The sequence below is a fragment of the Tarenaya hassleriana genome, unplaced genomic scaffold (genome assembly GCF_000463585.1).
Source record: "Tarenaya hassleriana unplaced genomic scaffold, ASM46358v1 Cleome28, whole genome shotgun sequence".
Taxonomy (NCBI): Eukaryota; Viridiplantae; Streptophyta; class Magnoliopsida; order Brassicales; family Cleomaceae; genus Tarenaya; species Tarenaya hassleriana.
This window is the reverse complement of record NW_010966021.1, coordinates 1,642,673-1,663,834: the sequence shown is the minus strand read 5'-3', so window position 1 is coordinate 1,663,834 and position 21,162 is coordinate 1,642,673. Positions and strand designations below refer to the sequence as shown.

Sequence of the window (21,162 nt, the reverse complement as noted above, 5' to 3'; positions counted from 1 at the left end):
TCGGAGGTAAAAAGGCATGAAAGAAAAGGACAAAAAGGGAAAAAAAATTCATATGAATCAAATGAGACAGTGAGAAAAAGCCGCCGAAGAGGCACGCCACGCAATCATCCTCTTGACTTCTCTCGACCGGTGAATCTCTCTTCCCTTCTCCTCCGATCTCTCTCTCTCTCTCCGCCCGAAGACAGGGGACAGCCTTAATTCCGACCAAAATGATCAGTCTGTTTCCGATTGCATCTTGATTTCCTTGTCGCAGGGGCAATTTCGCAATTCGTTGTGCGTTGATTGGTCGGAAGAGGAGGTTTCTGCTCCCGATCGCGATCTTTCCTTGAGATATTTGGCCTATATCCGACTTCCCAGATCGTGATCTGTGAGCGTGAGATTGGTTTGTCAACCGTTGGCATTTTACCCTTTTGCGCGAATTTGTCGTGCAAGGACGAGGTGTTGTCGTAATCTTGGGAATTAGGGCTTTCTTGGGTTCGCCATGGATTCCAGCAGGAGAGCTGTTGAATCGTACTGGAGGTCTCGGATGATCGATGTGGCGACATCCGACGAGGACAAGGTGACCCCTGTCTACAAGCTCGAAGAGATCTGCGACCTCCTGCGATCTTCTCATGCCAGCATCGTTAAGGAATTCTCCGAGTTCATCTTGAAACGTCTTGATCACAAGAGCCCCATCGTTAAGCAGAAGGTAGGTATCCGCAATTGCCTTCGTTTTCCTGTTTCGATTGGGTTCTGAAGAAGAGTCCCATCCCCCCACGTGCCTTTGACGGATTAAAGACCCTTCCTTTGAGATCTTTTAGCTTGAGAAGCTCTTGATTCACTTGTTGCATGCTAGGGATCGGTTTAGTTTCCTAGTTGATTTCTAGATGCGAGAATTGGAGAACATTTGGTATATTTGAGATATCACACTTATTTCTTGGCTCTTCTGGTTATAGAAAAGCGATCAATTTATTTTCCATATGAATTACAAGAGTAGAGTTCAAGTTTGAAATGTCGGATTCTTGTTGTCGTATTCTAACAGGCTCTTAGGTTGATAAAGTATGCCGTGGGAAAGTCTGGAGCAGAGTTTAGAAGAGAGATGCAACGGAACTCGGTTGCAGTGCGCAATTTATTACACTACAAGGGGCATCCGGATCCACTAAAAGGGGATGCCCTTAATAAGGCTGTAAGGGAGACAGCTCAGGAAGCTGTCTCTGCTATATTCTCGGAGGAGCCCAGTAAACCCGCTGCTGCTCCTGAAGGTGTCAGCAAACGCATAGAAGGGTTTGGAAATACTAACTTTGCGATGCCGTCTGAGGATAAAAAATCGTTCCTGAGTGAAGTGGTGGGCCTTGGCAGCGCATCTATAAAGCAAGGACTTAGTACCTTTGCTCAAGGTCATTTGCCTAAGAAGAATGAGATGGGAAGCTACCGGGGTCCAAATCTCCATAGATCGTTAACTATGGAAAATGAAAGCTCTGGTAGATATGAGCCGGTTAAATTAGGAAACAATGGCAACTACGGGATGTCGAGGAACACAGATGGTGGAACTTGGGGCCAAATGTCAGGTGGAGCAAGTGAAAATTCTGCTTCAGATCATGTTGTGAGTAGGACTCGTGAAGAGAAGCTGTTGGAAACCATTGTAACAGCTGGTGGTGTCCGACTGCAGCCCACTCGTGATGCACTTCAAGTTTTCCTCTCTGAGGCTGCAAAACTGGATGCGGTAGCTTTAAGCATTGCTCTTGACGCGAAGCTCCAATCTCCGATGTGGCAGGTATTAATAACACTAATATTTTCTAGTCACCTCCTCCGAAAAGTCTCTTTTTTACATGATGCATGTGCTGTTAGGTGAATGATATTTTTTTTCTTTTTCTGATTTATAATGGCATTTGTATGATTTTTCCTTTACTCGTTCTCCTTAAGCATTGTAGATTCCTTCCATATTTGTGATATGTAAATCAGGGGGTCTTTTGATCTGCAGATCCGGATGAAAGCTGTATGTGTCCTTGAGGCCATTTTAAGGAAGAAGGATGATGAGAATTTTTCTATTGTAGCTACTTATTTTAGTGAAAACATGGATGTCATACAAAGATGCTCAGAGTCTCCCCAAGCTTCTCTCCGGGAAAAGGCTACGAGGGTAAGATCTGTGTATTATAACTATCCACAGTGCAATCTTTGCTATTCTCTGGCTTAATTCTCAGATAATGGGTTATTCTAAAGATACTGGCATGCTGAGCAGGTTCTGGGCCTTCTAAATGGTGGACAGTCAAGTGGCTTGATGAGTAATCGAGAAACTTCAGTGAAGCGAGAGACAGCTTCTACTGTTGAGTTACCTGACTTGATTGACACGGGTGAGTCAGATTTTTTAACAGATGATACTGTGACTAAGCCAAGCGATGTAGGTGTGGCCAGTACAGCGGCACCGTTGATGGATGATCTGTTTGGGGATAGCACAGGTATTGAACTGAATAGCAGCGAGAAAAGAAACGACGATGATCCTTTTGCAGATGTATCATTTCATTCTGGTGAAGTAAAAGAAAACCCGGATGACCTGTTCTCTGGAATGACTCTTGGTGCAAAGCCAACTGCTGATGGTAATCGTGCGCAAGACATCAGGACTGAGCCTGAGCTATTTGATATGTTTGGCTCGATTTCAAACCTTAAAACGGAACCAGAAAACCCGAATAACATAAATGATTTGATGGCAAGTTTTTCCATCAATGGGGGCACCTCAAATCAGAAAGGGTCATCGTCCAGCACCATTCCTGAGAACTTGTTTGCAACTTCAAGCACTGTTGTCCACCATGCACCAGAAAATCCCACAGGAGGCATGCCCGGTTCACAAATTCCTGGGTTTATGCAAAACCCAATGGCTCCAGGGGGTGTTATGCCATTCAATTTTCCTCCAGCGATGATGTTGAATCCAGCTTTTGCTTCTCAGCCATTTAATTATGCTGCCATGGCGAATTTGTTAGCTCAGCAGCAGTTCCTTGGTAGTATGTCTAGTTTCCAGCAACTTGGTAACATGAATGCTCAAAGTGGTGAGACTGGTCTCCCCACTGGTACTAGTGGAGGATATCCCTCGGCATTTCCTGATATATTCCAGGCGAATTTCGCTAATCAGCCTCCAACCTCGGTCATGAATGGTTCAAAGAAGGAAGATACACGAGCATTCGACTTCATCTCCGTAAGTTCTCATTCTCACTCTAGATTTTTTTTTTCGTGGTCGTCTTTCCTCTGTTCATGTTACCCTTGTGAGCTGTGTGACATCAGTCTGCGGGTAGGGAACATATTCTATAGGAAAGCATCAATTTGTTTCTTCAGAAAAGTTAAGCTGAGTCGGATAATCTAAATCTATTTACTGTTCATAATGCAGGATCATATGGCGGCGGCCCGAGACACAAAGAGAGTATCTTGATGGCTCTTCTCGGTTGATATTTACCAATCGATCTGGTCGTAATAGATGAGATTATTCGGTGAGATGATGGACCTGTTTGTTAAGATGGTGATCCCTGTGGGGAGCTTACTGCGGTGATTTGGAGGTGTGTTTTTCAATTCCATAATGGATTTGGGAAGGAAGAAATCCTAGAGGTAAGTATTATGCGGTTCTTGTGTTTCTTTGGTCGGATTTGTTTTTACGTTTCGGAGAGCAGAAACTGCATAAGCTCCCACGGTATGTTGCCATGGACTTGTAGAGTTGCTTCTTCTCTCTCTCTCTCTCTCTCTCTCTCTTGTCTTTGTTATATATAAGTGGAGAAAGGAACTTGTAACTGGGCGAAACAGACTGAAAAAAGAAACAGAAAAAGGGAAGCCCATTTGGTCATTTGTTTCATGATTGAACTTTTTCATTCACAAAGCATCTTCTTCCATCACTAACTCATCACTTTGTTTCTTCTGTAACCTCCTTGGACGTGTCATGTAAAAGATGGTTGGGGAAGCGAAATTGGCACATGTTTTGTATATGTTGGCGACTTGTACGAGCATGTAATCTGCCTTGGTGTTGAAAGAATATACAGGTAATGTTAACATCTCCTATAAAGATCATAAAGCAAAAAGGGACAAGGGGTCAAGGTCGGATTTCAGGATGGGACACAAACTCATGGGCCGATGCATCTTTCTCCGGTGACATTAGGTTCAGGACATTACTTTCTCCGGTGATTCGACGAAGACAAATGCATCTTTTCTTGCAACCCGTAACGCAGGAGCAGAGTCAGAGAGTGAAGGCGTGTAAACTCCTACCGTGGATGCTGAATTATCACGAGAACCGAGTCCTTATGCCTCTCGTTGGAACAGGGCATCGGCTGCCAGTAAAAATATCCAATCAATTTCGGGTTTTATGACATAGAACATACGTATGAATGAATATGCATACGCCCAAACATGTTAGAGCAAAGAGAGGGAAACAAAAGTGTCGATAAACACGAGCTGGACAGGATTATTTACCAGCCCGATGTTCCATTCATGGCTTCTAAATTCCTTGAAAGTTTTCTCGTCCATTTCCTGCATGACAAGTATTAGCATATTAGTACAGAACACTATACCGCATTCTCGTTCATAGTTGAAACATGTTCGAGATATCGAAGGGCAGCAGAAAATACAATTTTTTTTTTTCTAAAAGAGTGAAACTTTGCCATTACCACGCTGTAAATAGGAGGAATCACAGAATTCTCCTTGAGTTTTAGAGTCGGCATTACTGAGAAGCGTGGAGCCAAGTCTTGGGACCGGAAAGTCCACCTGCAAAAAATAGTCCGGGATGACTGTTACCACTTGACCAAGCAAGAAATTGGATTTTTGGTAACATAGAGAACCAAATGGCTTACCGAGAGAGAAAGGGTATAAGCAAAATCGCAACTCACCCGATATAGAGAAAGATGCAAAACTGTGCCCATTCCCGTACTAGTAGCCGGAGCCAATAATTCTGTGAAGAGTTATCCATGTTCATATAGATCTGCTTGCAGAACAGCAGTGATTGTGAATAAAGGAACAAAACTTTGGATTCAAAGATTGTGAAAATAAAAAAATGATGGTGGAATGAGCATATCTTTGTACCACTGTTTCGGCCATGGCTACAATTTGCATGGCACCTTGGAATTTCCTGAACAACAAAACAAGAAATAAGATAGTGGTTTGAAGTGCCCTTTTTTGTGCAGATTTCCTATCAAAATCTACCAAAAAATGCAGGCACCGAACAAAGAAAAAACATACTTGAACATGATGTATTTTGTGTACACAGCATCATGCATAGCCTGAACGTTCTCGTCCTCGATAAAAGCTAGCTGTTCTCTTAACACCGATAGGTTTTGTGATATGTGATGAAAAATAACGTAGAATGAGATTATATAGTTAAGTATCAGAAGCACCTGAGGACACAGAAAAGACGGGAATCAGCACATTAGACCGGCAAGAGTTCTCAAACGTGCAAAGAATGAGAAGGGAACTATTACTGTAAAATAAGGAACAGAAGCTCGATAGCCAACAAGGGTCAAATAAAAGACACAGCCAAGTGAAGCAGTAGTTCTTCGTTCGGTCAGAGAGAGGCGTTCACAAGTGATGCAGTAACCATGAGAGATGAGTAAGAAAGAAACAAATGAAGCTGTCTGAAATAGAACGCCGGTCACATATACGCCGAAAGACATCCATAGAGAGCATACGTGATGGTGAAAACATGAATACCTGCAGAAACATCGTCAAGAATCATACCATTACCCTACTTGCAACTAAAACACTGTCAACGGCAACTGAAACTTTGAGATTACATTGCCACAAAAGGGCACAAGAAACAAAAATTTTAAATCTTGAAAACAGAAGACACCATTCTTGAATGAGTGAACAAAAGCTCATCCACAGATAAAAGGAGAGAATGCTCTTCATTTCCTCAGGTAAGATATGATAATGGCGGAAACAGAACTTACCAAAAGAGGAAAGATAGAGTGAGCTGCAAGGCTTTGATCAATGGAACCGAGGCAAGAGTCCACTGCAAATTATTTGACTGCTCTAGCAGTTAGATGAATCAACACAAACAAAAAGAACAAAAAAGGAATCAAAATCAGTGAATCGGAGGTGGAAGACCAAGAGAAGCTACACTAAGAGAGAGGCAAATCAATCAGAGTCATCTAAATTTGTGCAAGCACGAACGACAAAAGCATGTACTAACAAAGAACTTCCACGATTTTATGCAAAAGATACCATAATGATCAGAATCAATGCGATTGAGTTCTGATGAACAGTTACCAACCAACGATCGCTGGAAAACTATCCAACGGAGAATCCGACAAAGTGAACACGAAATGCTTGGCCCGTGATCGAGAGTATCGGATAAATCGAGATAGAAACAGAATTTCGAGATTTTGACCTGAAAATGGCGACTATTGAAGGTGTTAACCGTCCAGGAACAAGCCGAGAGAAACCAAATCGACAAAAAGGTCAAGTAGAGAGCTGGGAGATGGCGATAAGACTCATCGACGCCATTGATGCTCTGCAACACTTCCATCAAAAGCCGATGATGCTTCCGATGAAAGAATCAATTTTCGTTAAAAAAAATAGATTTCTCTCCGATCAAAGGGGCTGATGAGCGGTTTGGGTTTTTGGAAGGCTTAATCACATATGTATTTTCATGTACATATCTTATATCTATATATACACACACATGACACTTGTCACCTCTTTAAAATATGTTATCATTTTAATAATAATAATTATTATTATTAAAATAAGTTAATTAGAATTAATTGAGAATTAACTGACCTTGAGTAATTCCACTTCTTCCCACCTTTCTCTCAGGTAATGATTTCATTTTCCTAATTTTAATCAAAATGATTTTTGGTTGTCATAATATATGTATCAATTTGTTAAATTTTTATATCAGTTGTTATCATATGTTTCTATACCTTTTTTAAAAAAAATTATAAAGTCATTCCTTAAAAATTGTGATTATCGAATATGTTGATGATTAAAATGGCTGTTGATGGTTAATCAAAACAAAATGGACAGAGATCATTGAAATCTTTTTACTCGAGAATGCGATTGCGCGAAATTTTATATTTTTCTTTATTCATGTTTTACAAAAAATCTATATATATATATATATATATATATATATATATATTATTTATTTTATATTCATGGTGTACATAATCTTATGACTAATCCATATACATTATTTATCTTGTATAACAAACATTTATAGAATCTTAAATTTTTATTGGGTCTGTGTTTAGGAATTTAGACCCTCTGAAAATATGTTTTTTTTAAATAAATTTTAAAATCATGGAAAGAGGGTGAGCGAGTAGACATGCGAACAAAATGGCCATTCAACTAACCTCTCTCTCTCTCTCTCTCTCTCTCTGGTTGAATTTTGATCCCAAAAAGTGTCATTTGTCATTTTTGTTGGACCGTTAAGCATATATTATTTTGGGGTTAAAATCTATTAGATTATGACAAGTTAATTAAATAATTAAATACTGTGGTGGAGTCGCCCCTTAAAACTCATACGATTCTTGGACCCCCCAACGTGGTTGACACTACTGACTTTAGGCAAAACACCACAGTCGTGGAGAATAATAATATGCATATTATGTATGTATGTATATATAGACACCCATGTGTGTATATATATATATATATATATATATATATATATATATAAATCCAGTATATTTGTGCGGGCGGTAGAACAAAATGGGATGGGATTGGGAGACAAATTATCCTACAATTTCAGATTGAAATAGAGATAAAAATGGATTATTGGCAATATCCCAAAATCATTTAAAAAAAATACCATTCGAATGTAACTTAAGTATACGATGAACCGTTGCCCTCCCCATTATTGCAGAATTCATGTCCGAATTGTTGTCTTCTTTTTGCTTTGGGCGTTCCAGACACCGGTACCTGCGTCACGGATATCCCAAACGCAAACGCGAATATATCTTGTTCCCTCTCTCTGTGAGATCGGAGGAACACGAAGATGGTGGGTTTTCAGCGATCAGAGACGCAGGAGCTTCTTCCCAGAGCGACGGAGCTGTGTTTGTTCAACATGTCGTGCATCTGCAAGCGTTTGATTCTCCTGAGTTCAAGAACGGTCGGAGGCATCGGTCCGATGGATCCATGCAACTGAACAAGACTAAAGAACTCTTGTTTCGAAAGGCTTTTCTTCTGAACCAGCTCCTCCACCACTGCTTCCATCAGCTTCCTGTTTCTTTCCAGAATCTGATTTCCAACGGTTCAAATAACACTATTAGTGTCAGCCATTAGTTTCACAGCCAAGTAGCCGACCGTGCACCACTAGGACAGGGTAGTAGTATATCTATCTACCTCTTTGGCACGCTCATAACACATGTTCAATATCCGCAACGCTTCTGTATCTATATCCTGCAAATCAAAAGGTCCCAACCAAATTTACTCAACCCATTCCAGATCTTGTTTCTAAGAGATAAAGATAAAGATGTGGGCTTTTTCAAAAGTGTGGGCTTTACGTTGATTCGATCAACCGCCCAGAAGTTATTCATGCCGTGATATTTGTCCGAAAGGCCTCCAAGAACAAACGTTCGAGCAGCTGACCTTGCGTTATCCGCTGTTTCAGCCCATATCGTACTCAACTGAAACAAATTAGCTCGATAAGATTGGTACCCTCAAGGCAAAACTAAAGATTCGAGCCATAGAATTCTCAGTTATGACCTAAGTCACCCGATAAAAAGACCCACTTGCCATATAACTATTGTACCGGAAGATATAACCTTATATCAAGGGTATCATTGAACTGGAAGAAGAATGTGACCTGCTGGATCATGGAGAAAGGAAAATACCGTCTTACCTGCCCCTCACCGTACCATAATTCATCTGCAGCACGTGGAGCTAACTGGACAGTAATATGATCCAAGAGGGACTGTCGGCTGTATTATAACGAGGAAACAAAAAAAGACCAATTTATTCCTACTAATTGCATAAAGATTCTCGAGTTTCGAGTGTTTACGTGAAAGAAAGTAACCTTTTTAACTGTTTAAGCCAACTTACGTAAGCATGCCTTCCTTAAATTTGATATGATCCATCTTCATCCGGACATAACCCAGTTCTCTACCTGCTCTAGGATTGATTGTGACCTGGTCAATGTCGGTTAAGAATATGAACAGCTCCTTCCAGGGTATTTGCATGCAGCAAAACAACGAACTAGCCACAATTGAGAGAGATGGAAATTGAAGAGAAGGAATAAGAAGAAGAAACATACGAATTCAACGTTCTTCAGGTCGGGAAAGTTCACCGCCACAACAGCCATTGCAGCCTCGTTCACAGCAACTTGTCGCCAAGTCTCGGGACTCCTCTCTTTTCTATCTAAGATTCCCCTGTCTTCTATTTGTGCAGCTTGCAACAAATCATCTGTTGTAATCTATGCCATCATCACAGAGAGTTTTATCAGTATACAGTCTTTAATTGGTTTATCCGGGGGGAAAAAGATCATGAACTTATCCGGGCACGTTATTTAAGCCCTTAAAATCCAACTCAGATACCTTGACTAACCATCCAGATTACTAGATTCTTAGGAAGTCACAAAAAGAGCTGCTTTCTCCATATACCTTCTTTTAATGATTTCTCTTTTCGAAATTTGAACCAGTCCCTTACTGTATGTAATGTAAAAACATAGGGTTTTAGAGACAGATCCTACCTCGGTCCTTCCATCACGCATCATATTTATTGCAGCAATCTCGACAATGTTAGCAAGCTCTGCACCAACCATACCATCAGTCACACTAGCAACTGCCATATAGTCCACATCTTCAGCCATCGGCTTCTTACGAGCATGGACCTGAACAGATCAAATAAAGAGGAAGAGATAGGTCTTGCCTATGTCAATCAAAATGTCACAAAACTCTTAACAATTAAGTATGAGAGCATATATACAATGACAAGATTAAGCATTACCTGCAGAATTTCCATGCGCCCAATAAGGCCGGGTTTGGGAATGAAAATTTTTCGATCGAATCTTCCAGGTCTCACGAGGGCAGCATCTAGAATGTCAGGTCTATTCGTTGAAGCAATAGTGATGACTTCCCCTCTTCCTTCAAACCCATCTAGGCATACAAGGAGCTGTAATACAAAGGGTATGATATTTACATCAAGCAAAAACTCAAAGCAGGAATTGCACGGTCAGATGTGCCTTAAACCTGATTGAGAGTAGCATCTCTTTCTTGCCCTCCAGAACCTTTTATCAAACCACGCTCCCTTCCAACAGCGTCCAGTTCATCAATGAAGACCACAGATGGGGCCTGTATGAACCAAAGAGGGAAAACAGTGAAGCAAATGCTAATAAGATATGTTTAATCACCCAAAATCCAGCCAAGTACAATCCTTTCAATGATCCAACCAACGCAATTGAACGTCATCTGTTTGACGATCTGAAAAGAGCCCGAGTTTTACAAACTACACATAGATCACGTATGAAGAACGACAAAACATTACCAGCATTCTCTGCATTGATTGCAGCTAAAAGAACTGTATGATACTAAAACGGTACAAGCTCAATAATGCTGGCGAGGATCAGGTCAAGATAACACTTACGTTCTCTCTGGCTTCCTGGTATAATGCTCGGACACGAGATGCACCAACACCGACGTATATTTCCACAAACTGGGAAGCGGAAATAGAGAAGAAATTCACTCCTGCTTCACCAGCTACAGCTTTCGCCAGTAAAGTTTTTCCCACCCCAGGCGGACCACATAGAAGTATACCACCTAAAGGAAAATGCAGCCTTGACAATGTCATGGACCATGATATACATCGAAATTATGTAAACTTTCTCTAAGAAGAGCGACATAAAGCAGGAAATATGACTACCATAAGACTAGCAGCAAAGGATGTTACGAAAATTTTACCTGGAATCTTGACCCCTCTCCTGCGATACATTTCTCCATGAGTGAAAAACTTCACTATTTCCTCGAGCTCGAGCCGTATCTTCCCAAGCCCGGCAACATCGGTAAATTTCACATCCACACCCCTCTCAAGATACTGAGGAAGCCTCTTATTTGTTGCCCTTCTCACCCGTGCCCCCGATTTCATGAATTGCTTGGCCATCTTCAGGTATTGATTTTGCTCACCTTTGCCTTCCTCAACCTCATCATCTTCACCCTCAATTCCCTCCATCTCCCTCTCTAATTCCCTCATTTTCTTCCTCTCCTCTGCGTCCGCCTTCTCGATTTTCAACCTGTCTTCATAATCCTTCTTTTGCTTCCTATAACTGAGCACCACCGTACGATAAAATATATAGAAGAACACTAAACCGAGAGCCGTTGCCACATTAGGATCCTGAGCTAATCTCGCCCACATATCCGCCATATCTTGGTAATTTCTCCTTGCTTCGAGCAACGACTCCTGGTACTTCTTCTTCCTAATTGCCTTCTTCTTCTTCCTCTCCTCCTGCTTCTTCTGTGCCCTCATCGATTTCTCCACCATCTCTCTATCCTCCCTCATCCTCTGCAAAGCTTCCTTCTGTTGCCTCTTGAAATCCTCCCTCATTCTCCTGAACTCAGCAGCACGTTTAGACTCTTTCTTAGGCTTAACCCATGTCATCATATATGCGGGCACTCTCCATAAGAACCCGAGATAAGGAGATGGCATATTCGGCCTCTTGATCGGAGGAGTATAAGCATTAACACACGTTGAATCAATCCCTAATTCATCCCATTGTTCCCAAAACTTCTTGTTACCATCTAAAGACGGCAAAACTGTCCTCAACACTCTAGAATCCTCTAACACTACTAACACTGGCTCTGCCTTTTGCCGTAAATTCAAACCCGGAAGTTTTATTACATGTTTGAGCTTCCCTTCGGCCTTCAAGCTCAAAATGTCGCTATACGGTATACGATCAGACACAACAGGAAGGTCTTTGGACCAGAGTTTTAGCTGTTCCGGGGTCAAAGCTTCCTGGGTTTTCTTCTGAGCCCTCTTCCTCTCCGACGTTTTCGTTGCCGCGAGAGATGGTTGAGCCAGAGAAGCGGAGATTACTGTGAGTGTCACGGGTATGGCGAGAAGGTTTACCTGGTTTTCTTTAGCTTTGTCGTTACCGCCCCCATCACCATGAACATCGTTCGCATCTGATTTCGTTTTGCATGAAATTGACGGATAATTTCTCGGTAATCGTCGGTTTATCGGACGATATTGTGGAGAGACGAATTGAGGGTGTGGCGAAGAATGGAGAGGGAAACGACAAGCCATGATTATGTATTTGGTCGAAGTAAAGACAAAATTCGCTTACATAAAGGCTTGAAAAGCAAGAAAACAAGCAAGCAGAGTTTGATAAACCGCCATTGAATCGCAGGGAAGAGGAGCTTCGTGCTAAAGCTCAGTATTCAAGCTTAGAGATAGAGAACTCGGGGTGAAATCTCGCGAAGGGGAAATACACAAACGACGTCGTTTCCATGTATCAATATCAGAAAGCCCATTTGGCCCAACATAATTTCACAAGGGCTCTCTCCTCTCCGTGGGTTTTCGATTGGCGATTCAGCAAACGCTGCGTTTGAAAACGGCGTCTTTGGAAACGCTTATTCGACTTCTCTCTCTCTCTCTCTCTCTCTCTCTCTCTCTCTCGTTAATTCATACGGGTATCGATTTTTTTGGTCTGTCTAACGTTTTTTGGATTAAAAGATGGCATATAAATACTGCATAATAATATTCAAATATGAAAATTCTAAAAGAAGATTGATTTAATAGCAAAATCACATAGGCTAACATCTCATAAATCATCACATTAATTATCGGATTGATGCACCTTTAACCAAACAAAAAAACATTAATTATCGGATTCTAGACGCATCCATGATGAAATCACAAACAACTTGGATAAACATATATTACCAAAGAAAATACACCAAAATACAATAGATTTGAATTCGTAAGACTCTAGAATTACGTTAACTCTCGACAAGTTTTTAGATCGATGGTACGTAGTTTCAAGTTCGGGAGAGGCGAAAGACGTCGAGGAAGGAAGAAGCGGAGAGGAGAAGAAAGGCGAGGAAGGAGAAGAGGACGGAGACAGCGACACGGTCGCAGAAGCGGTCAAGGGACTTGCAGAAATCCGGAAGAGGAACGTGTCTTATCCCCGTCCTGTTCATGTTCGTCACTCCCAGCGCCGCCGATCCTCCGCTCATCATCGCGTACCCGAATATCTACGTACGTGCGTATGCGCGCATGCATGCATGCACAAAAATGCGCAATCAAGACACTCCAAGAATACGTATGCATGTATACGGTCATAAATACGTTAGAAACACGAACTGCTTACTTGATCTGAAGCGAAGCAGAACCAGGCTTGGTGTCTTGTCGGAATCACAGGGCGTTTCTTCACGAGTCTTGCTCCACTTATGAGTAGTTGGAGCAACGAGTAAGCCGCAGTCGCTGATGAGACGACGACTAGATATCTGTAACACAGTTGGAAAATGAATATCATATATATATATATTATAACTTTTATATTTTATATTAAAATGATATTGTGGGAAGAGAGAATAATAGTTGCTTACACGAGTGAATCCGAGAGAGACCAGACAGAGTGGAGCTGAAGTTGGAAGCCATAGAGAGATGCAACGCTAGTCTGACGGGCAGTGACCATAAACATCACAGCCGCCGCCGCCGCCGCCACGCATATCACCCTCATCACCACCATTGCCACGTCATTTTTCCGGCAACTTCCGATGGTGATGACGTCATTCTCCGTTGGTTCTTTCACGGCCATTTCCACGTCATCCGACGACGGTGCATGCTCTATGTTCTTCGCCATCGTCATCGTGTTTCTTGAGTTCGATTTGCATGTAACCTGAGACCCATATATATAAACTTGTTCGTGATGGTGTTGTCCGTGAATTTGACACGTGGCATAAATATACTGGAGGGTCAAACAGCGCCCGTGAGCTCTCAGGTCATTGTAGTCAGTGCAAAGGAAAATAAAACAGCTCCCCTTTTGTGCCAATACAAAATTCCACAATTAAATAAATTTGAGGGAAAATCCCCAAATTTTCGTTTTCCAGTTAGTTGTTTCATCTCATATTTTAGTCCCGTAACGTTAAAAAATTATTGGTCTTGAGTTTGTAATAACATGTAAAAAAAGGTTGTAATATCTTATAAAAATCTGTAAAATAATTATGTATTTTTTACAAGGGTATCCTGTTTACCTCTCATAATTTAGAACAAAATTACAATTTAAAACGGGCACGTTAATTACATATAGTGGCTGTTTCTGACACTATCACAATCCAACGTTTTTTTAAATATATTACAAATTCAAGACTTGCATAATAAATTTTTTGTAGTATACGGTAAAAATCGACGTGAAATAACAAATTCAGGTCAATATATATATATATTCCCTAAAATTTTGACCATCCGATTTACCCATATAACAATTGTCGATACAAAACAATTAAGCAGTTCAAAACACATTTCCGAGATCTCTCGTAATTTCACTCTTTCAACATTTTTCTTCTCTCTGTAGATGAATCACCCCCGAGAATGCCTACGATACCGTGTGGTGTGTATAAGCCAAGGAGAAGCGGACGAAGAAGCTAAACTCCGAACATAAGGTCGAGGAATTTCGAGACGAGCGATTTAGACGGAGAGGCCATGGCTCCTCCTGGCTGAGGCGCAACCGTGCTGCCGCCGTTTTGAACGTAATGGGGACGGGACGAGGGCCTCGACCTGTTGAACTCGGAGCTTCTGTTGGAGGGTGGAGGTAAAGGCATGAACCCCTGGTTGTTTAATCGCTCGTTCAACGTTTGCTTCTGCATCGGATCCACTGGCTTTACACCCACGATTACAACCCCGTTGATCATCATCCCGTTCTTGCTCAGAGCCTTCTGTGCATCGGATCGGTTCTGCGAAAAACGTAAAGGAAGAGCTTTTTTTTGTTATGCCAGTCCATTGAAATCCATGAAAAAGGCGGTGGTTGTGCATGTTTTGAACAATATATCGATGATTACGAATGTTAGTTTTGGGTTTGGAAGTCTATGTGTGAACAAGAGACTCATACATGATGCAAACACATCTACAAGCATCAGATGCTTTGAGAAGAAAGAACAATAACCTGATACAGGATGTGCATCCAGTTGGCATTCTTCGGACCAGGAACATGTTTCAAAATCATACCACATTTTTCAAACTCCCGCAATACCAAATTTGTATCACCTGGAGAAAATCTGAAAAATAGTTGTCATGATCAGTTCCTATTTCTCTGCACAAACAGTAGCAAAGCAACATGACAAATACGACCGGCAAAAGCAGAAAAGAAAACAAGGAGACAGGACAGTAGAAGAAACACTCATAGTATCATACACAGAGCAGGGAGAAAGAAACCGAGCAAGAAGTTTAATAAACCTTACCCATAGACAGTGACCCACTCCTCTTCGTCAAGGTTCCCAGTGGGTATGCTCTGCCGCTGCACCTCTGGCCTAGCAACTTCTCTCGGTGGTGGAAGTGTGACCAATGTGCCAGGCTGAATCACTCCCTCGACGGGAGAACCCTTTCCCTTGTCATCCGGTTCGGTGCTACTACTAGCCTTTGATGGCGACCACCAATTTGAACTGCCCGAAGCTTGTTGACTCTGTTGTGCACTCAGTAGAGAAAAAGACATGCTCCCATTGCCTTTAGCCGGAGTGACGACATCCTTTCCAGAACTCTGGAAAGGTGATCTTTTGTCAGACTTGATATCTGGCGATGCCGAGTAGTCTGCAATCCCAGACTCGGGAGAGAAATCCGACCGATCTTCCAAAGTATACATCGGAGGAGGCGGAAGATCCGAGCCCCCAAAATTTTCACGCCATAGAGCAGATACAGCAGCTGCTTGACCCGGGGTCGAGAACCTTCCTCTCCGAGCAGAAATTGGTGAAGCTAAATCCTGAAAAAGCAGAGATTGCCTCCCTGATCTGGGAGTTCTATGCGCTGTAGCACTCATTCCTACCCCAAAAATATCCCCTGCGAAGTAAAAGTCATTACCCAAGCAATTGTATTAAACAACAACAGCATCATCGACTATGCAAATTTTAGCCACGAAATAAGAAAATGATCCAGAACTAAACTGGAGTTAGTTGAAAATCTTGAAAATTAAGCCAAAAAATTACATTCGCCCCCAAGTAAGACAATAAGCAGATTCAAATCATCAATCTAAATAAATAAAAAAAATTCTCAGAGCAAACAATCTAATGAAGAAAGGTCCAAGCTCAGACCGAGAACAAAGAGTACAAGCGGAACACAAACACTCCCTTCAGCGAGGCTTTCTCCAAGAATCGCCGAAAGAAACGCAATAAGCAATCGAATCCGAAAATGTATCCAATGAAAAAACAAAGATACGAAAAAAGAGAACAAATTCCTCAAAAAAGCACAAGTTATGCACTGGAAATCGAGTTCAAATGCTCTGTTCTATCCATACGCGAATCATAATCAAACAAACGCAAGAATACGAGAGGGGGGGATACCTGGAGATGGCGATGGAGATTTCAGAAATTTCCTCTCCAGGGATCTGAGAAGCGCTCAGCTCGAGCTAGAGAGCGCGGAGGGAAGAAATATAATAACCCTAGACCAGGAGGAGCCTTTGAATCGGACAAGAGCAAAAAAAAATTTCAAAAGTTTCAAAGGAATTGACGAAAATAACCTCGCGTTCACGTTTGCGATTGCGTTTTCCATAACCTCGGGCTTTTGGGCTTATTATACTTTCGGCGGAGACGGTACGGACACATCCGGTCCGGTCCGGTTTGGTCCATTAATAATATGGGTCATATACCTATGACCTTAACTCGGCCCAGTCAGATAACTGTTCTTTCTTAATATTTACTTTACTTTACATTTGATAATAATAAAAGTAAAAAATGGGATAGTGACTTGAATTCATCTTGATTTGGTTCGCCTATTTGAAAAAAAAAAAAATATATTTCAAATGAATATCAATTTCGATTCGTTTTTTAAGGTTATATCCAATTTTGATCTCAATTTTTGTTTTGCACATTTTTTAAGGTTTATAAAAATTACAAAATTTTCATGGTGTATTTTTTTAAACTTTATCAAGCAAAACCAATGAGTGCGCTGCAGCAAACAAAAAACACATATTTTATTTTGAAATCTTTTTATGAAGTGAAAATAGTTTTGTGATCATGCATTTTTTTCACATATATAAATACTACAATTTCTGAATAAGAAATATATATATACATACATACATATATATATATATTGAAAGGGGGAAAATAAAAAAGAGTAGCTTCAGCTTTAAGATGGAGACGCATGCAAAAACCATAATGATGCTGTCTCTGTCGCCTACGCAGAGCCCCTCTCCCACGCCTTTGGTATTTTTATACGATTTTGCTCCTTCCCCTTTTACCCCTCTTTTTCCTCTTATTTACGATTTTGCCACTACCATATTTCAATTTTTTAAAGAACAAAAATCTCCTTTACTAAAAAGCTTGTGGGTTTATTTTTTACATAAAATCTGATTTTAATCTCCATGATTTTCGGAGGAGGATGACGCGTTACAGCGTTTAGATATACTGTTTGGATTATTTTGGTTGAATTGTTACGTATTTATATCAATTAAAATATTATATATATATATATATCGTCCAACCATAAAATAAAAATATTCTATGATTTTTAATCCTATACATATTTATCAAATTAACATCCTAAGTTCTAAAACCAATATTTTATTTGTAAATATAAAAATAAAAACAATGAAATCAATTATCATCAAAACCGTAATTTTGAATTTCAAACCGAATTCTAGATACAAAATATTTAATTTTAATTTTATAATTCAAAATTTTCGATTTTCCTAACTACTTTAGTAAAACTCAATAACTCTTTAGATAAAACGGTCACATTATTCGAATTTAACTAAACGGATCAATCATTACTTGCAAACCTGGTTATCGAAATTATCTTCATGCTTCAGGGTCATTTTCGAGAATTCGCCGAGTAAAAGAATTTGGAAAAAAAAAAAAAGTGGGATTTGGTTTTTACCCTCGAGGCCGAGGCTCGTGAGCTGTTGTGCGACTGTGCGATGTGCCAATGAGCATAAACCAAAAGAGAAATGGCCAACGAAAAAGCTCCCCACAGAATCGCAAACCCACCAAATTCGTAAATTGGAGAATAAAAAAGAAAGCAAATTTAATAAAATAAAAAAAAAAGGAATTGAAGAAAAGGCAAAGAAGATCGGGTTGTGATGAGCAAAACCCAGAAACCAAAAAAAGGGAAAGGAGATAACTTGTCCACAGTAGTAGCTCTATGATTTTTTCTCACACGCGTCTTCTTCATCGCCTAGCTTCTGGTTTCTCTCTCTTGCCCCTTCGGCTTGATTTTGGGGTTTTGAATTTTGTTCTGGTCCCATGAGAACTCGGAGATGGAAAGAAAATATGGAAGTGGTGAAATAAGTTGGGTGTTAGACTGAGAAATCTTTGGTGGGTGTTAGTCTGAGTCGACTCGGTGGCTTGGTTGTGTACCATCGCGAGGAAAGGTTTCTATCATTTCCTTGTTTTTGGTGTCGTGTTGCGTTGTTTCTTCCCTTTTTCGTGAACGGTCGGATCTTTTTTGGTGTTGCAGAGTGCGAAAGTTGTAATCTTTTGGGGAAAATTTTTGCAGGGGGTTCTTGTATTTTGGGGCTCTTGCCTTAAAGTCGACAAAAGAAGGATAACTTGTCCCCTGAAGAGGTTATATGAAATCTTCTCATGTTGTGAAGTGTTGAGTTGGCAGGAGTACTTGTCATTGTCTGAAACCCACATCTCTGACATATGCGGTAATGCAACTCTCAACCCTTTTGTGCGATTTAGCTTTGGAAGTGGTAGAGAGATAAGTCTGCAATGGGCGGGCATTGAGGACCTTTTGGTGTATGTTTTCTACTCAGGTGTTTGATTAGAATTGTGTTTGCGTAACTATAGTTCTCGAGTTTGGGGGAAGGAGAATAGGCTCTTTGTCCATAATTTGTATGTGTTGTAGCTTCATAAACTGCATAAAGTTTGTTCCTTTGAGGTGAAAGAATTGATTCTGTTGTAAAGGATACAATTTGGTTTCTGGGCGCTAGAGGGGTGTTAGCGTTTTGGTGAATTCTGTGACTGAGTTGATAAGAAGCACTCCGAGTAATGGAAATGTCCTACAAGGATGGTAAAGCCGGGAGTTTGGACAACGGGAAATATGTAAGGTACACACCTGAGCAGGTTGAAGCACTTGAGAGGCTGTATCATGACTGTCCCAAACCGAGTTCAATTCGCCGTCAGCAGTTGATTAGGGAATGTCCTATTCTCTCTAACATCGAGCCAAAACAGATCAAAGTTTGGTTCCAGAATCGAAGGTAATATATTTTTATCTACTTTGACTTTAGAAAGGAGGAGATAAACTTTTTCTCGAGTGCTCCATCTTTCTTGTTCCTTGTGTTTTAGATGCAGTTTCAAATGGAAGGTATTTCTTCCTGTTTGCTGTTTAGTCCTGACTCCTCACTTTATTATCATTCTGTCATCTATTTAATTGCTATTCCAATCGCCCATAGCTGACTTTCCAATGACTACAAGAACGTTTGGGCTTTGCCCGGTAGAAATCTTTCAATGGCTTTATGTTTTCTTTGGATAATGTTAAAATGCTATTTTCTGTCCTACAAGTGTGTTTTATGTTACTAATGCTGCTTTTGTACATGTATCTTTTAATACTTCAGATGCAGAGAGAAGCAGAGGAAGGAGGCCTCTCGGCTTCAATCTGTGAATCGGAAGATGACCGCCATGAATAAGCTCTTGATGGAGGAGAACGATAGGTTGCAGAAGCAAGTATCACAACTGGTCTACGAGAACAGTTACTTCCGTCAACATACCCAGAATGTAAGAATTATAATTGCTTACATGATCAGCTTGAGTAGAATATCTTCATGTTTCTAGCTTAGAGAAGAAGACTTTTGTTATGTTTTCAATTTTATTCCATATTTCAGACATCACTTCCAGCTAAAGACCCAAGCTGTGAATCGGCGGTGACGAGTGGTCAACAACAATTGGCATCACAGAATCCTCCAAGAGATGCTAGTCCTGCAGGGTTGGTACTTTAGTGGGAAAATGGTTATTGAGTCATTTTCCAAGTCATTATAACTTAGTGTCCACTTTGTTTTCCAACGCTTATCTGTCCATGGGAAAGAGATAGATGTGAGTGGTACTGTTCTGAGTTCAAATGATGAAATTATGCTTTCAGGCTTTTGTCCATTGCAGAAGAAACTTTAGCAGAGTTTCTTTCGAAGGCGACTGGAACTGCTGTTGAGTGGGTCCAGATGCCTGGAATGAAGGTATACCCTTGACATTTACATGGTATTTTATGCGTATATTTGTTCTAATTTTGTACTTTTTTTCCTGGAAAAAAACCGTCTTCTCCTACTATATGCATTTACATTCCTGTAGGATTTGTGTGGTCCATTTCAAGAAGCCAATGGTTTTTTCATACTTCTTCTAAGTTTCTTTCTGTTAACTACGTGCTATACAGTATACAAGACAGGTTTTATTTATTGCCTGAATTGGTTTCTTGTATTTTGGGTAACAGCCTGGTCCGGATTCCATTGGAATCATTGCTATTTCTCATGGTTGCACCGGGGTAGCAGCACGTGCTTGCGGCCTGGTCGGCCTTGAGCCTACGAGGGTATGTCTTGAAAAGAAAATTCTCTTTCTCATCTGATTCGATGAGTTCTTTTGGCTGTGTATTCATATTTACCAAGATGATATGTTATTATGTTTTCTCTCTTTTTTTTTTTCCTTAGGTTGCAGAAATCGTCAAGGATCGGTCCTCATGGTTCCGCGAGTGCCGAGCTGTGGACGTTTTAAATGTGCTGCCAACCACAAATGGTGGAACCATCGAGCTTCTTTATATGCAGGTTAGTAACACCTCAAACGATAACTTTTCCACTATTTGAAAACATTTACCATTATTATTATCATTTTCTCGAATGAATACACAGCTCTATGCACCAACTACATTGGCTCCACCACGAGATTTCTGGCTGTTGCGTTATACCTCTGTTCTAGAAGATGGCAGCCTTGTGGTGAGTGAGCGATCTTTTCGTGTCTATTCTCTTCTTCTTGAGCAACCCATTTTTCACATGGTTTATTAAACTACAGGTGTGTGAGAGATCTCTTAAGAACACTCAGAGTGGTCCTAATATGCCACCGGTTCAGAATTTCGTTAGAGCCGAGATGCTTC

At 40.7% G+C, this 21,162-nt stretch overlaps 6 protein-coding genes across 11 annotated transcripts in view; 2 read left to right on the top strand and 4 right to left on the bottom strand.

The window, feature by feature from the left end:
- Nucleotides 1-76: 76 nt before the first annotated feature.
- LOC104817968 (VHS domain-containing protein At3g16270) lies at nt 77-3,835 on the top strand. Its single transcript, XM_010547376.2, has 5 exons — nt 77-688; nt 1,022-1,753; nt 1,961-2,116; nt 2,219-3,166; nt 3,356-3,835. The coding sequence occupies exons 1-5, from the start codon at nt 482-484 to the stop codon at nt 3,395-3,397; spliced, it is 2,085 nt and encodes a 694-aa protein (XP_010545678.1). The 5' UTR covers nt 77-481; the 3' UTR covers nt 3,398-3,835.
- LOC104817969 lies at nt 3,686-6,561 on the bottom strand. Of its 3 annotated transcripts, none has more exons than XM_010547377.1 (9): nt 6,332-6,561; nt 5,892-5,968; nt 5,424-5,652; nt 5,185-5,339; nt 5,021-5,074; nt 4,836-4,931; nt 4,617-4,713; nt 4,423-4,479; nt 3,686-4,280 (listed from the first exon to the last, which is right to left on the bottom strand). In XM_010547377.1, exons 1-9 carry the CDS (start codon nt 6,467-6,469, stop codon nt 4,215-4,217), a joined length of 969 nt encoding a protein of 322 aa, XP_010545679.1. In that variant the 5' UTR covers nt 6,470-6,561; the 3' UTR covers nt 3,686-4,214. The 3 variants fall into 3 exon arrangements, with proteins under 3 accessions (XP_010545679.1, XP_010545680.1, XP_010545681.1); XM_010547378.1 differs by having other exon boundaries at nt 4,836-4,927; nt 5,029-5,074; XM_010547379.1 differs by having other exon boundaries at nt 5,892-5,953.
- A 1,086-nt stretch (nt 6,562-7,647) lies between these two features.
- LOC104817967 (probable inactive ATP-dependent zinc metalloprotease FTSHI 2, chloroplastic) lies at nt 7,648-12,336 on the bottom strand. The gene is made up of 11 exons (XM_010547374.1): nt 10,842-12,336; nt 10,528-10,700; nt 10,134-10,235; nt 9,892-10,056; nt 9,635-9,775; nt 9,200-9,358; nt 8,989-9,074; nt 8,789-8,867; nt 8,451-8,573; nt 8,290-8,346; nt 7,648-8,184 (listed from the first exon to the last, which is right to left on the bottom strand). The coding sequence occupies exons 1-11, from the start codon at nt 12,178-12,180 to the stop codon at nt 7,954-7,956; spliced, it is 2,655 nt and encodes an 884-aa protein (XP_010545676.1). The 5' UTR covers nt 12,181-12,336; the 3' UTR covers nt 7,648-7,953.
- Nucleotides 12,337-12,738: 402 nt separating this feature from the next.
- On the bottom strand, nt 12,739-13,731 carry LOC104817966 (CASP-like protein 3A1). The gene is made up of 3 exons (XM_010547373.1): nt 13,485-13,731; nt 13,247-13,382; nt 12,739-13,130 (listed from the first exon to the last, which is right to left on the bottom strand). The coding sequence occupies exons 1-3, from the start codon at nt 13,694-13,696 to the stop codon at nt 12,915-12,917; spliced, it is 564 nt and encodes a 187-aa protein (XP_010545675.1). The 5' UTR covers nt 13,697-13,731; the 3' UTR covers nt 12,739-12,914.
- A 558-nt stretch (nt 13,732-14,289) lies between these two features.
- Nucleotides 14,290-16,534, bottom strand: LOC104817965 (nuclear pore complex protein NUP35). Its single transcript, XM_010547372.1, has 4 exons — nt 16,428-16,534; nt 15,336-15,927; nt 15,041-15,152; nt 14,290-14,831 (listed from the first exon to the last, which is right to left on the bottom strand). The coding sequence occupies exons 2-4, from the start codon at nt 15,905-15,907 to the stop codon at nt 14,523-14,525; spliced, it is 993 nt and encodes a 330-aa protein (XP_010545674.1). The 5' UTR covers nt 15,908-15,927; nt 16,428-16,534; the 3' UTR covers nt 14,290-14,522.
- Nucleotides 16,535-18,047: 1,513 nt separating this feature from the next.
- Nucleotides 18,048-21,162, top strand: part of LOC104817963 (homeobox-leucine zipper protein ATHB-15) — a 6,111-nt gene continuing 2,996 nt past the window's right edge. The window contains exons 1-10 of one of the 4 annotated variants that reach the window (XM_010547370.2): nt 18,048-18,457; nt 18,583-18,736; nt 19,022-19,288; nt 19,646-19,805; nt 19,913-20,013; nt 20,167-20,257; nt 20,509-20,604; nt 20,723-20,836; nt 20,921-21,004; nt 21,081-21,132. In XM_010547370.2, coding sequence (XP_010545672.1) covers nt 19,080-19,288; nt 19,646-19,805; nt 19,913-20,013; nt 20,167-20,257; nt 20,509-20,604; nt 20,723-20,836; nt 20,921-21,004; nt 21,081-21,132 — 907 coding nt within the window. In that variant the 5' untranslated portion in view covers nt 18,048-18,457; nt 18,583-18,736; nt 19,022-19,079. Of the gene's footprint in view, nt 18,458-18,582; nt 19,289-19,645; nt 19,806-19,912; nt 20,014-20,166; nt 20,258-20,508; nt 20,605-20,722; nt 20,837-20,920; nt 21,005-21,080; nt 21,133-21,162 lie in introns of all 4 variants that reach the window. The other 3 variants (XM_010547369.2, XM_010547368.2, XM_010547371.2) reach the window with 3 other exon arrangements.

Bases quoted from the DNA above. Each gene is read 5' to 3' on its own strand.
- LOC104817967 (XM_010547374.1), bottom strand. From the start codon at position 12,180: ATGGCTTGTCGTTTCCCTCTCCATTCTTCGCCACACCCTCAATTCGTC. The intron at 8,868-8,988 runs GTAAGTTGGCTT...GTTATAATACAG, and splicing joins TTTAAGGAAGGCATGCTTAC to CCGACAGTCCCTCTTGGATC. The intron at 8,347-8,450 runs GTAAAGCCCACA...TTTGATTTGCAG, and splicing joins GGGCGGTTGATCGAATCAAC to GATATAGATACAGAAGCGTT.
- LOC104817969 (XM_010547377.1), bottom strand. From the start codon at position 6,469: ATGGAAGTGTTGCAGAGCATCAATGGCGTCGATGAGTCTTATCGCCAT. The intron at 5,075-5,184 runs GTATGTTTTTTC...TTTGTTGTTCAG, and splicing joins ACAAAATACATCATGTTCAA to GAAATTCCAAGGTGCCATGC. The intron at 4,932-5,020 runs ATATGCTCATTC...GCTGTTCTGCAA, and splicing joins GCCGAAACAGTGGTACAAAG to GCAGATCTATATGAACATGG.
- LOC104817966 (XM_010547373.1), bottom strand. From the start codon at position 13,696: ATGGCCGTGAAAGAACCAACGGAGAATGACGTCATCACCATCGGAAGT. The intron at 13,383-13,484 runs GTAAGCAACTAT...ACTGTGTTACAG, and splicing joins TCTCTCTCGGATTCACTCGT to ATATCTAGTCGTCGTCTCAT. The intron at 13,131-13,246 runs GTAAGCAGTTCG...GCACGTACGTAG, and splicing joins TCTGCTTCGCTTCAGATCAA to ATATTCGGGTACGCGATGAT.
- LOC104817965 (XM_010547372.1), bottom strand. From the start codon at position 15,907: ATGAGTGCTACAGCGCATAGAACTCCCAGATCAGGGAGGCAATCTCTG. The intron at 15,153-15,335 runs GTAAGGTTTATT...ACTATTTTTCAG, and splicing joins GAGTGGGTCACTGTCTATGG to ATTTTCTCCAGGTGATACAA. The intron at 14,832-15,040 runs GTTATTGTTCTT...CGTTTTTCGCAG, and splicing joins GGATGCACATCCTGTATCAG to AACCGATCCGATGCACAGAA.
- LOC104817968 (XM_010547376.2), top strand. From the start codon at position 482: ATGGATTCCAGCAGGAGAGCTGTTGAATCGTACTGGAGGTCTCGGATG. The intron at 689-1,021 runs GTAGGTATCCGC...GTATTCTAACAG, and splicing joins GCCCCATCGTTAAGCAGAAG to GCTCTTAGGTTGATAAAGTA. The intron at 2,117-2,218 runs GTAAGATCTGTG...CATGCTGAGCAG, and splicing joins TCCGGGAAAAGGCTACGAGG to GTTCTGGGCCTTCTAAATGG.